This window comes from Spea bombifrons, chromosome 7 (genome assembly GCF_027358695.1).
Source record: "Spea bombifrons isolate aSpeBom1 chromosome 7, aSpeBom1.2.pri, whole genome shotgun sequence".
Taxonomy (NCBI): domain Eukaryota; kingdom Metazoa; phylum Chordata; class Amphibia; order Anura; family Pelobatidae; genus Spea; species Spea bombifrons.
In genome coordinates this window covers 40,075,316-40,089,850 of record NC_071093.1, presented here as the reverse complement: position 1 = coordinate 40,089,850, position 14,535 = coordinate 40,075,316, and the positions used below count along the sequence as shown (strand labels likewise).

The following is a 14,535-nucleotide window of genomic DNA, read 5'->3' as shown; positions in this document are numbered from 1 at the left end:
CAACAATTAAGAAAACGTGAACCGACAAGAAAATTGGCTGAAAGAAAAAAAACAAAAAAAAAAACGAGAAAAGTATATAAGGAAATAAAGATTACTGTAAAAATTCTGTTGACATCCATAATTTTATAGAAGCTCATGGTGGGGTATATGGAGAATAGACAAAAAAAAAAAAGTGCTTTTCACTCTTACAAACATGTGCAATAAAATATTTCAGACTCTCTTTCCACCGTACAACCACTTTACCACTTATAATAATAATTATAATAATTATATACTTTAGATTATTTGATCGAGATAAGCCAGAAGCCACAGTGGAGACATATTGATGGCTAATTCGGATGTTGCTCTAATATCTATTTTTGAGTGATATGAATGTTAATTACCATAAAAATACCCAACACCAAACAGGTAAAAAAAAAACAAAACAAAAAAAAACAACATTTGGGTGTGCTAAAGATAAAAGGCATATTAAAAATAAAAGAATAAATAAAAAGTACGACTTTCTCACAGTAGCTTTGTAGCATTTACCAAAAATGCACCAACAATTATAACATTGAAAACAGCGAGTATGTTGGTTTAAATATGTACTTCGTTGCCAAGATTAAGGCGAATGCACCGTTTGAAGAGCTGTTTTAGGCGATACAACAGATCAGTTTATTATATATATATATCCTATAGCTTTGTCAACGCAGCCAAATGATGTTACCAGGCTTTTTCTTGTGTGGCTTTTCTTAAAATAGCCTGCATACCACATAGTATAGGCAAATCCACAACAACGGGCTAAAAAGGGAACATCCCTGGGACATTTTGGGCGAAAAGCTGGAAAATAGGCATATTTAATATATATAAATATTTTTTTTTTAGCAAACACAGACTTTGACGTTACCGTGAGACATAAGATTATTTGGTGGAGACTTGGTAGCGAGTGCGGATTATTAGATGCGGTTTATAGATGACCGGCCGAGTCCACTATAACGGAGTTTTGTTTAACTATAGTGTGGTGTACGTTGTGAAACTCCGAGGAGATACACTTGCTATGCAGAACAAAAGCACATCTGAGTAGTTCTATGTCCTTGGGAATATTGGACGGTGTCCACGGAGTTTAACACAGCGTGGGGTTGAGGCAACAAACTATTCAACCAAAAATAAAATAAAAAGACACCGAGTTATTAATCTCAATGCGAAGGAATGAATTTTTTCATTCCTTCTCATTGAGAAGGAATGAATTGTTTCATTCCTTCTCATTGAGAAGGAATGAATTTTTTCAGCCGTGTTAAAGGTGGCCTTTAGTAAATTAATTCACTAATCCAGAGTTTAAAGAGGTATATAATTTAAAACATTTTATATATTTGGAAAGGATGAGGAAATCTCCAATTCAATATTTTAATGGATTTTTTTTTAAACCTGCTCACTTGATATAGGTAGATAAATTAATAAAAATGCATAAATTCACCCTGGCTTAATTCATTCTATAAAATAATAATCCCCACTGAAACAAGTCACCGTGTCTCTACGGCTGAATGGTCTCTGCAACATTCCTAGACGATGGAGGCTTTAATTACAGAAAAGAAAAGGAATCAAAAGTATTTTAAACATTATTACATATAAAATATTAACCAATAAACGATACATAAAAGTTCTACAGTGACAGAAAAATACAAAGAAAAACAAAAAACAAACATCAAGCACTTTTTATGCTACAGAAGCCTGCGTGTAGAGCTTTCCTGGCATAAAAAGGGTGAAAACAGAGGTTTTTCTAATTACGTTAAGATTCTGAAGTCAAATCTGGTCGGCCTATAGAGATCAAAACGGGAGGGCGTATTCCTCCTTTCCCAAAATACCTTCACAGTTACCCATTTTCTCGCATTACCTTTCAATAAAGAACTGCATTGTTAAACGTGAAAAAAAAACTTTTTATTTATTATTTTTTCCCTTAAAAAAACCTCTGTATGATAAAACTCTATTTTTTGTTTAATCTCTCGTTAAATATTTCCATATGTCCCTTTATGGATATCCAATATGGATTACCTACCATTTTCCATGGTATTAACAGCAATAATTACTGCCCAGGTCACCGTTCACTTTTTCCCTCCGCCAGGACCGGACCTTCTGCCGCTTACCCAGACAACTGACCCCCATGACACTCAGCCAACAAGATGCTGGGGGTTCAAGTTCAAGCATCTCTGGGCAGCTACAGAATGGAAAATCCTGGTTTTAGCTTGTCCTCCCCCCCCAGGGCAGAGGGAAAGGTGTCACCGTGTTGGGCTAGCTCTTTCGTAGCCAAAACATTTGGCACACGTCGAACAAATAAAAATACGATTTGTAAAAGATCTGCACGCAGCCGCTGCCTGGAGATCTCGGTGTTACCTTAATACAGAAAGAACCTAAGTAATAATCTAAGTATCTTTGCTTTAAACTTTTACTTGTGTGCCACTCATCCTCAAGCATTGAGGATAAGTTCAGCAAGTTCTACGGATGGTGGCATTTATTTATTTTTGCCAAGGATGGTATAAGTTTGCAGACAGCTGTATTTGTGGCATTTAATGCGATATTAAGAGAATCTTGGTTACCCATTTTAAGTTTCTGTTCACGCAAAACCTGCCATTGCTGTGAGTCTCGTAATATTTGTCCAGGGAATTTGACTGTCGGGCAAAGTTCAGACACCTACACAATAACAAAGTCACCGGAAGCCGGATAGAATAATAATATCGATGGGAGCTGAAGGTTAGGCAGAGGGTCTTTAGCTATATCTCCTTTTTTTCAAAAAAGAGGCCACCTTAATAAATATAATTACATTTAGGACTTAATTACATTTGGTAATGCACATTGTATTGGCCGCACACAGTTTAATTGAGCAAAAATAAGGGGAATTACGGCCAACATGGTATATTGGTTTGTAAAAAACGACCAGACCCTTTAGCACGGGTAAAGGTCACGCTCTTTGAATGTTCTGTACTGATTGTTTTTATTATATCCCTAACAGTCATCGTTTTGGCAAGACGCAGCAGTGTCCCAGAAACGTTAAATAAATTAAATAAGATTTGATTTTGAAGAAGTAAAATTGGTGGTTTGGGTGCCGCTGATCCTTGGCCAAACATGTGGCCTTGTGGTCTAGCCTTCAATTAAGAGACAGAAAACCTCTTGAAGTTCTAAATCTAATCATACAACGTATGCTTATGCGTCTTAAATTGAGGGTTCCAGGGGATAAACCATCGGTCTTCTATTAAGACGAAACAAAAGAAGAAAGAACGCTCCTTTGGTAATGGACAAAGTGAACAATAGAAGACTGTTTTTTGCTTCTGATCAGAGTGAGTGATTAACAGCTATACCCTATACTTGGGTAATACGTCTATTCTGACCAAAGAGACATTTACCAAATACTATTACGTGTCTTAGCGGCCCATGTACAGCCTGAAGCACCTGGAAGACAGGGACATATTCCTTTTCCTCTATAAAACTGCACGGTTACTTAACTTTCTCTCCATGTTATCTACTGTTCAAAGGTTTGAGGTCACTGGTTTGTAAAAGGAATACCATGAAATGGATCAGAAATGCATTGTTAATGTTGCAAATGACTATTATAGCCAGAAACGGCATACAGACGCCCTTTATCACTCCCATCACTCCTTTATCACTCCCATCACTCCTGTGTTCCAATGGCACGTTGGGTTCGCTGATCCAAGTTTAAGTATAAAAGGCTAATGGATGGTTAGAAAACCATTCCGCAAATATGTTACAGCTAGAAATGTCCTGGTCTTCCGTGAAAACAGCTAAGTGACCCCAAACTTTTTGAACGGTAGTGTATCTGCCAACAATCACAGTACTACAACCTTATCAGAAGGGGACGCGCAGCAATCCACATCACAAGACGTGTTCAGTCCGAAACCTGCTTTTAAACACTTAAAAAAACAACTATAGACATAGACGCACTTACGGATTCCAACCCCAAATCTTTTTTCTTTCTTTGCAGTCCCCGCTGAGCAGAGGACCGACGGGTGCGTGTACCCCACTCGCAAAACCACGCTTCAATATCCAACCTTTCTAGTCTTTTTTTTCCTGCATAATTCCTTTGAGATAAAACTGAACAAAACCAACAGCTGCGCATAGAAAGCTGGCAACTGAAACAATATGTCCCATAAACAGAATTAGACACGGTCAGGGCCAGACCCAGATTGGAAATATGGGATTTTTACAGAGGTCGCAGTTTCTATGCATGTTGGCCTCGTCTAGACGTAGGATGTAAACTTCAATCTGGATAAAAATGAATGAAAATCCTAATTACGCCAAGTCTGGTAAACTACCAGGCAACGTGTTACAATCAATAAATTACATTATTCTGGAGCCGACATGGCTTTCTAAACCTTGGAGCGATCAGACTTAGTTCTGCTGAGGTTAATGCCGTCTCGGAGAATTGTATTTTTTTTTTTTATGGATACTAATAACTATAAAAAGGAAAATAAATCCAACATGGTGAAATAACGTCACTGGATACATAGATATTAGACAAGTTAGGAGCCCTTGCCTGTCCCAGATTATACACAGAGCATGTACCGGGACTGAAACATTATCCTCGAGCCCACTGGGTGAGATGAAACATAAGGGCTGGTTTTTTTTTGAAATAGTAAGCTGGGCCTTTTAAAAATGAGCAATATTTCTCACATTGCTATTATGTGGTTCAAACACACTACGGGGACAACAAAGACCTAATCTAAACACTCTGTCCAAATGTATGTTTTCAGAGCTGCATAGCTTCTAAAAACCTAGCCCTGTGACGGCGTGTAGCTAGTCATTTCTCTTTTTCTATCTGTTTTAGATAAAATATGCATATGAACATATGAAAGGCCTATTGTAGACCGAGCTCATCTAAAACAGGTTCCATTTATAGTGATCAAAAAAAGTAAAAAAAAAAAAAAAAAAAAATTATATATATATATAATAAAAAAAAAAGGAGGACACAATCTTCTAATGGAAAAAAAGTCAAATTCCCTGGTACAAGTATGACAAGGCCATGGTGCTCTGATCACGCGTGTTGCCTCTATGCTTCATGTTGGGAGGGCAATGGAATAAAAGGCAATGCCTAATATTTTTATAGGCAGAGTAGGAACAGAGGACCAATGTAGGTGAATCCCATAACGTCCCGTTCAGATCAGGCTGCTAGTTCTGTCTTCCCATGGGCACTAGGAGGCTGCCGAGAACGGTATGGACGCCGATGAAATGTCGGCAGATTTCACAATGGTGATGACGCTGGTGGTGGCCACCTTGGTCGGGGTTATGGGCCCTCGGGCGACTGTACGTGCGAAGGTTTGGAGAGCTTCGTATTTGGAGCGCAGAGCATCCAACTCGAGCTTCATGCTGGAGTTTTCCCGCGCCAGCTTGTCGACTTCTTGTTGCAACTCAACCCGTTGCCTCTCCAGCTCCTCTTTCTGGGTGACGCGTTTGACCCTGCAGCTTGCGGCGTATCCGCGGTTTTTCAGCGTGCGCCGGCGCTGCTTGAGACGGATTATGTCTTCTTTGGATAGACCCCGGAGGTGCTGATTTAGCTCCCGCACAGACATTGACACGAGCTCATCATCGCTTAATACTGGGGCGTTTTCTCCCGCCTCCTTCTTTACCTGCGGAGAGCCAACATACCCGTATTACACCCGCCAGGATACTCCATACACCAACCGCAGCTCCCAACCACCCAGCGAAAACAAATCACGGGATACAAAAAAGCGTCACTTTCCGTCATTGTAACATCTACTCAAAACAAAAAGAGAACACATAATCGCATACACCAGGCACTTCATTCTTTACTACACTGGATGGCCACGTGGCTCCAGGGCTCATTGATATTGGCTGAACGCAAATAGCCAAAGCCTTTCTGGGCGCCATTATTCCCTTGTTCATATTTTCCTTTCCCAACCGGGTCTACAACATACAGATTAGCGATGTGAGCGCCGGCCCTCAAGGGTTTTTACAAAATGTCCATCTTACAAAAATAGCCCTTAATTATTTAGAAGCAATAGTGTGCGGCCTGGGGAGCTTTTTTATTTTAATTTTTTATTATTATTATTTTTTTTCTTTTTTTACATTCAGTCCCTATCACTGGGGAGCTTTCTGAAAAGCTCTTTAATTGTAGAGCTTACCAACAGGTATTGGTGCCTGGGGCCTGTCTTGCCCAACCTTTTGGGACCCTCATGTACATCAACACTTTTTTTTTAAAATTATTATTATTATATTATTATTTCTTACCTTTAATGCCTTGTTTGGTTTGGGATTAGTCGTCATAACCTGTAAACAATCACCAGGACAGAACGGTGCAGAAAAAGCAACTGAAAAATAAATAAATACAGAAGTGCTTAAAATGTAACAAAAAACATTAAACACAAAAGGTAACAACATGAGTTCGTAAATGTGTTAAACATTAGATAACTGCAGCGTATCACACTTTCTCCTAAACGTATTGCTACAATATAGGCAACGCGACAATTCAATTTACTTACCATATGTAACTAAATCACACAAACAGCCGAATGAATTCTACTCCAGGGAATTAAATGTAAAAAGATAAAAAAAAAACGTGCAAAAACACACCATGGAGGGACTTCAGGGTTCGACACAAAAATGGTTAGTAAGCATATGAAAAAAAATGCAAATCAGCAGCTGGTTAAAGGGAGGACAATGAGGGGAATCGTCAGTCTCAGAGCGCGATGGAGGGGATTACCCCGGGCAAACGCAGAGACAGCGCCGGAACCGGATTCATGTATTCTGTCAATACGACACGGTGACACCCCGCTCATTATAAACCTGGCATTTTAATCATTTAGGGAAAGAAAATGTAGCTAAGACACTACAGATTTAAAAAAAAAAAAAAAAAAAAAAAGGCTGGTTGCCATGGCAACCATGAAAAACCAGCCAACTTGGGAGACCGTAACCATGGATACAAAGGGAGAGGGAAAAAAGGTTCAAGTGCACCCATTACTTCATGGTAACTCCAACAAATTCACCAGAAAGACGGAGGGGGGTGGGGTGCTGTGTGTGTGTGTGTGTGTGGGGGGTCAGACGTGTAAATAAAATCTGCGCTGATACAGAAGAGGGAGCGATCGGGGACGCGCGCGATGAAAGCATCCGGATTGGCCGAATAGCTGGAGATTGGAAAACGGAGATCCAAGCATTACGTACAGAAGGGGGGGGTCGGGGGGGTGATGTAAGTTGGGTCTGATCGACACAAAACATTCCCAATGTCAGCACTTTATGGATAAGCGTTATTAATATCACTGATCTAAACACAACACACACACATTACATACATGTAATTATCGTACCTGCTCTACCACTTAGTAGGTTTTTTTTGTTGTTGTTTTTTTTATATTATTTACGATTTATCACTGATGACAAACGCAGAGCCTCCCAGTTATTTGTATAAGGTATAAAGGGCAATTCTGGTTTTACAAGCGGTGTAATCACCATAGCAACCAGAGGAATGTTCCCGATAACTCCACCTTTACCACCCGACACCAGAAACGCTCCTTATGCGGGAATCGTGATCGGAATTATTATATCAGTTCCCCTGGGGCTCCGATAAGGACAGATATAGCGTTCTGTGATTCTGAACATCCCTCCCGGGCACCGGTTCCTAACCTACGTGCGGTCTGACGTATCGACGAGGGGTCCCGCCAGACTCAATTCAAACAACTGACGGCGGGATCTGCCAGACTCGAAAGGAATCGCAGTCCTCCGAGCCATAAAAATAGCAGAACTGTAGAGCGCAGAGACAGCGGACGTGTGAACCATCGCAGGTTACCTGCGCTATATCCACATCGCTAGGTGAGCCGGGGGGGATCTCTAGGTGAGTAGGGGGAGAATCTCTAGCTGAGCCTGGGGGGATTTGCTCGCAATCAACACATGAACGTAAGAGAGCAGAAGGCAGACAACCCCTTATACAGATAAACAACCCAAGTAACTCCGGAGTACGAGAACGGCCCCCCTCACCTGATATCGCGCCGACGGCCCGGTACGGTGCTGAGTGTGTAAATATTGTGGCTGGGGCCCCGCAGAGACATCGCGCGCGTACACCCCCTCGCTCACACCGGAGGAAGCACACGGAGGGAGGCCGTCGGGTCGCGGTGTGACATTGCGATGTTCTGACTCATCGGCTGTTTACAGGCTTCGCAGAGCTCACATTCCCACAGAGCGACACTCCCCCCCGTCCACCACGTGCTCGCACCACACTACAGTAACGCGGGGAACTTCCTCGCTGTCTGGCCTTTAAAAATGGAAAGTATGTACCGGTCACCGTGACGATGCGCTAAACCGCTGTGTTTACATCGAGAATCCCCCCCCGCCAAACCCCACCTTACGAGCTGCAACCCACAGAACGTCAGCAGCTGGCGCATGCTTTTATTAGGAGCCCAAAACTAAACGGCACTGAGAGGAGGCCAGATACGGAGTTCTTGCCCCCAAGCTTAGAAAAGGCATCACATCCAACACGCTGATCACACTCGAGAGGTCGAACCTGCGCGGATATCGATTTGCAGGCTCGCTTATCACCTCAGCATTCCCTGTGCATGCGCAGCACCCCGGATCAAACCTCAATCCGTCCTTGGTCTTAGATTTAGAAGACATTTCCCTACCCCATGCATGTTTAAATTCCCTCACTGTATTAACCTCTACCACTTCTGCTGGGAGGCTGTTCCACTTGTGCTGCCACCGCTCAGTAAGACATGTAAATGTTAACAGCGGCCTGATCATTAAGAAGAAGCCATTACTTAAAGGCGATACGTAGACAGCAGGCAATTTATACCGTACAGCAGACACAACTTAGCAGATCAGACCCGTTTCACTTGTGTCACATGACAGCTGTGTGCTCCCGGAAAAAACATAAGAATAAGGCACAGTTTGCTAGAATAAAGAATCCTTTTAGAGGAGGCTTCGCTATTCCGCAGTACCGGGACTCATGCTCCCAACCATGAGCTTAGTTAAAGGGTTCTAATCGGTCGGGGGAACGGAACCTCGAACTTGATCCGGCAGGAAAAGCATTTGGGGGAAATCTGCATCCGACACTCAACGAAAGCGCTTCTTTCATCAAACAAACAGCGATTCACCTAAACTGCATTAAAAAACATTTTAAAGGGTTAATTCTAACTAGCCCTTGACAGTTTTAAAGATATTCATGTTCATGCTGCTCGGCGACGATCAGAATCCTAACCGGCTGACCATTTATATATTTTATTTATTTTTTTTTATTTTGTTTTTAAGATCAAATCAGTTTTACAAAATGAAAAAAATATTTTGAAATTAATGCATTTCTCATAAGAAATGAAACACTTTCCCCATTCCTTGCGCATGGGGGTCTCACCAGATCCCCACCCGTGGCATTCGCCAAGCCGGTGCTGACTACAGGTGGGAATATCACATGTTTGGTTGTACACAGCATATAACAGGACAATTGAATACGGGGGGGGGGGTTTAGAGAATATACCCTTGCATTGGGATAGGGACCACGCAGCCCCCATATGTATTAAAGCGCATCTAATGGCCGGAGGGATCCTTCAGGGGTCCGGCTCTCGCAGAGAAAGAATTCTGACAGCTCCGAAAGGAAACGCTGCAACATATTTCTCATCTGACTCACGTAATTGTAATCTGATGGCGGCGAGGAGGCAGAGAAGGTTAAAGACCGCATTCTGCTTTTACGTCGTAAAGTGTGTTTTCCTTCCCCGCCGCTCGCACAACCATCAGGGTTTACCCACATAAAAAAAAACGCTGGACATTATTGGGGAGGAATAACCATTAACATCAGACGGAGGGTACCAGCAAGGCGAGGATTTGGGTAGAAACCTCGCTAGAACGGTACAGGAACTTTTATATCTGAAAACAACAACAAACACCCGCTATTTGGCCAAGTTCTTTCCGGTGATTAGATGGCTTCTGTAATGAGATAATCCGGGTGATCAGGCGGTGGGGTAAGCGGAGCGGCGGCGGCGGCTCGGCCAGCGTATAGATTTCCATTACTGATGTTCTCTGAACTTTATGGCCATCAAGCAAAGGAAACGAGGGCTCGCGAGGCTCTTAATGCGAGGGGCTCGATGACAGCGCGGGACACACCAGCTCTGTGAACCTCGCGACAATGCTATTTATCCTGCCAGAACCACACAAAAGTAGACAGCTTGTGCGCGAATATACATTATTCTAACCCAAAAATTAAATAAAGAAACCGCAGCGCTGCAACTGCCCTCCTCTGCGGTCAAACGATTCTTGCTCTTTCCGTGCATTGGGGGTCCGAACAGACCCGTCTGCTAACTGGACGTGACCGGTGGTAAGTATATAGATCTCCAGTATGGAAAATGGCTGGGTCGCAGGGGGTAAATGCGTATGGGGGCGCCATGAAAAAGTGCATTAAAGCCCATATGATGGCTGGACTATCCCTTTAAGGGGGTTCTTATCTAAAAAGTATAAAGTCTGCAGGAACCGTGGCTCATTTAATCACTTATCGCCCTTTTATAATAGAGATGAACGTTTCAGGCAAGATCGGGGCGGTTGGCACGTATAATCGCTTAGTAGCAGATTTTAAAGGGTAACCCGCAGGCAAACCAACGCCCGCTGGGAGCATCCAGTGACCTTTCGCCAAAACGCCAGCGAAAGGAAAGCCGCGGGCGTGGAGCGAAAAGAGTGACTAAGCTTTAAAAGTGCAAAACTGACTCACGCCATGTGAGAAACGATCACACACCACGGCTCGACAATAACAAACGCACACTCCGGGGCAAAACACAGAACTTACCGGCCGATCAGACTCACTCGGCTCCATCTAATCAGCTCGGTTCACCTGCCCTAAAGTCTCTCAACACCTTAATCAGTCCCCGACCTCGTCTTAGATTCAGGAGCCATATGCCTATCCCACATTTAAATCCCCTCACTGTATTTCCCTCTACCACCCCTGATGGGAGGCTGTTCAGCTTATCTACCACTCTCTTGGTAAAGTAAAACTCCCTTACATCTGGTGGTTAAATAAACATAAAATCGAACGCAAATAAGATTTTTATGTTGCTAATCATCATAACCAAAAGAACAGCTTTATCAATACCAACATTCCATTGGTTGCTATGGTGATAAACCCACTTTGGACCAAAATTGCAGGATTTGAGGACATGTAAGGGCATCCAGAGTATATTTTTATGAGCTATAAGAATTTAACCCTTACTTGGCACCGGACCTTGTATCCTTCAGTGCTATGACGACGCAGGTTTAAACCCCTTTACTATGTTAGCCTCTACTGCTTCTGCCGTGAGGTTGTTCCACCTAACTACCACTCTCTCAGTAAGGCTCTGGTGTGTTTTTTTTTTGTTTTTTACACGATTCGAGCTTAAGAAGAATAAAATCTGTTGAGGCTTATATTCTTACAGTGTCATTTTTTTTTAGATGGATTTTTATTGTTTATGGAGCAATTATTGCCGATGATGACATCATGGTCTACAGGCCAATCTCAATGAAGGCATTTTTCTTTACACAGCAAGATTGTAAGCTCTTTTGGACAGGGTCCTATTAACTCTTTGCTTCCATAAATCCTACTTGTTATGTGATGAAGTGCTTATACCGGGTTTACCCACCGTACTGCGCTGCTGAATATGACGGCGCTATACAAAGCAATAATCAAAGCATGCCATTTAACCATTTGTATCACCAGAGACCTGCAACACGCACACTGATCAGTTAAAGGCGCACACACGCCTCTGTAATGACCAGGCTTCGCACATACACAGAAAGTACAAGAATAACACATTTCGGGTTTTCTCAGCAAAACACACATGGCACAAAGTGATCACAACTTGGAAACCCCGATCGCTACCGAGTGTGTGGCGATAAACCATCTGCGTACATCACGGCGAGTATACCGTCAGGAACAGATGTTTACTAGGACTATTACTCGGCGATCGCCCACCTCCGGGGCGTCATGCTAGCTTTATGTGCACGGTTATTTTTTGCTGACGTCATGAGTTGCTGTGACACGTGTGTGTCAAACTCCAGGGTGTGTGGGCAGCCGGCGTGTAACACACCATGGCCTCTGTCGCCCCGGACTCTGTCACTCTATCGCAGGGGAAGTCTATTCCTTCCCGGTTGCCCTTTACACATTCCGAGGCTCCGGACCAGCACCGGTGTCAGCCTTTAACAGTCAAAGGCCACCCAGCTTGTTTCCGTTGGGCCCCAAAAGGTCACCCTCCTGCTGCTCCCGGAGTCGCGAACACCCGTGGGAGCGAGATCCCCTCAGCCTTATTTCTTACCTGCTGCGCCACGACTCGGGGAGTGGGAGGAGAATAAATAACCAAACGAATCACCGGAAAGCCGGCTTCCTCTACGGCAAATCCACAAAAATAATAACAACAACAACAAGGAGAAGCCAGCCGCCAGCAGCTCCGCCGAGCGCACTCCACTTCCGGGATCCTGCGTCACCGGGGGGGCGTCAAAACGCGCGTCATCCGCCTCCCTCTGCTTTCCATTCATTCGAAGGCCAGCGGTGACGTCACTTGGCGGGAAAGCGCGGTCTGGCTGTGCGTCCGAGGCTCTGACAGGAATGGCAGACTTTATTAATATTATGATTAATTTATATAGCACCGACATATTCCGCAGTGCTGTACAATGGCCAAACAGAACGTAATAATTGGGGGTTACTGAAACAAAAGGGGATGAGGGCCCTGCCCAAAGAGCTTGCAGTCTAATTATCTAACAGGGGATTAGTTAGTTTGAGCAGGGGGGGGCATCAGTGTTCTCTTTCGTTAGGTGCTGAAATAAAGCTGAATTCTCACACCTTTCCCTCAGATGTCTTAATAAACACCGGGGACGGTGCCCTGCTTACCTTTCGCCTCACCTGTATTCAGAAGGCTGTGACCACACCTGGGAGCTCTCCGGTGCCGCTCCTCCGGGTCACTAAAGAGCAAGCTCCGGGAATGGCGTCCCAGGACCTTCTACCCACAAAGATGGCTCTGGAGAGCCAGAAAGTTCCCTGGGGGTGCCTATGGCTTTCTTTAAGGACCCTTTTCCCTCTTTTTATTTCTATGGCTTATCTTGTGTTCTTTAAATAACTGATGAACCCCCTGAGTTCTCGTTTTTATTTCTGTTCGAAATGTATAGAAGTGCCACGGGCTCCTCCCGAAAACTTGACCCTAAGGTCGGCACTGCGAGCAGAGCTGAAAAGTTGTAATTCCAGCAGAAGTGGTAGATGTTAATACAGTGATGGAATTTAAACATGCGCGGGATCGGCATAGGGCTCCTGAATCTAAGGCGAGACCAACGACTCAATAAGAGTCCTCGCATCTTGAGAAACATGGAGACCAGACGGGCCGAATGGATCTGATCTGCCAGCAAATTCTTTGTTTCTATGTTTCCTCTACCTCGTTGTGGGTTCAGGCGACATCTTGTTCAGGAAAAAGGAAATTGGTTCTAACTAGGCATAGTATTATGAGGTCCAAGAAACTAGTCAATATTTTTATATCATAAACATGTTTATTGTCCTCTCCAGGACCAATATGGCAATCTCTGTTTTGGACAATCTCCGATAGCTGCCACCTGTTAGCAGATCCCAGGAATCTTCACGGATCTGTTTTGTTTTCATGGATAAGTAAGGCTGGCGGGAACAACAGAGAGCGTCTGAAAGGGATCATGGAACTTGCCGCTTCCTACCTCAGTAGATAAAACTAGAGAAAAGTGAAAAGATTCTCTTTTTTAGTTTGGATTTGATGTTTAAGAGCTAAGCAGCCGTCTTCAGAGACATCATTTACTTTATATCTGAGTATTTATTGAGTGCAGAGAATAAGTGTGATCCCTTGCAAAAATATTTTATAGCTGGATCAAAACCGCTAAGGATGAAACATGTGCCCAAAGTTTAATCTGCTAAACCATCCCTTATAAGAGGGGAGCCATCGTAATAAGTATTTTGGGAGAAATCCCATCTAGTCTGCCTGTTTTTCTTAATGTAAAGACTCAAACATGAATCTGTCTTAATCATAGATTAATATTCATATGCCTGATCCATGTGCGCTTAAATTACTTCACTGCATTAGTCTCTTCCACTTCTGCTGGGAGGCTGTTTCATTCATCTACCACCCTTCATTAAAACTTCCTTACATTCCATCTAAGCATCTGGCCCTCTTGAAAGGAGTGCAGAACCTTGTATTCCATGCTGGCGGAGTAAAGTTTAATATATAGCCAATAACAGTGAGCAGACAAGCATTCTGAGGGCGTACGAAAGGACACTTGGCTTCCACACTGAGTCGTCACATTTTTTAAAATTTATTGTATGTTTATTACAATGACTGATTCACAAAATGACACGGTACGCATTAGCCGGTGAACAGCAAAATAGTTGGGTTATACATTATCAAGGCTGTCTGAAACATCACAGTCAGTGAGCTGGTCATGTAACATCTTTAAAGAACATTATCAAACAGTGTGAACCAAGGTCACAAAAACTGAAGTCTTTTGGATGTGTCCTCCATGCCCAGAGCTTCCCCCAAGTCTCCCCCTGCAATCCCCCCATTATGCAGAGGCCAATTGATAGTATGC

At 43.3% G+C, this 14,535-nt stretch overlaps 1 protein-coding gene across 2 annotated transcripts; it reads right to left on the bottom strand.

Annotated features, from left to right (window-relative positions):
* Positions 1-4,976: 4,976 nt before the first annotated feature.
* Positions 4,977-8,136, bottom strand: MAFK (MAF bZIP transcription factor K). 2 transcript variants are annotated; one of them, XM_053471538.1, is made up of 3 exons: positions 7,975-8,136; positions 6,235-6,314; positions 4,977-5,612 (listed from the first exon to the last, which is right to left on the bottom strand). In XM_053471538.1, the coding sequence occupies exons 2-3, from the start codon at positions 6,268-6,270 to the stop codon at positions 5,178-5,180; spliced, it is 471 nt and encodes a 156-aa protein (XP_053327513.1). In that variant the 5' UTR covers positions 6,271-6,314; positions 7,975-8,136; the 3' UTR covers positions 4,977-5,177. The 2 variants fall into 2 exon arrangements, with proteins under 2 accessions (XP_053327513.1, XP_053327512.1); XM_053471537.1 differs by lacking the exon at positions 7,975-8,136 and having other exon boundaries at positions 6,235-6,494.
* Positions 8,137-14,535: the final 6,399 nt, after the last annotated feature.

Coding starts and splice junctions, on each gene's coding strand:
- MAFK (XM_053471537.1), bottom strand. CDS start 6,384: ATGTTGTTACCTTTTGTGTTTAATGTTTTTTGTTACATTTTAAGCACT. Junction 5,613..6,234: donor AACCAAACAAGGCATTAAAG/GTAAGAAATAAT, acceptor GGCTCTCCGCAG/GTAAAGAAGGAGGCGGGAGA.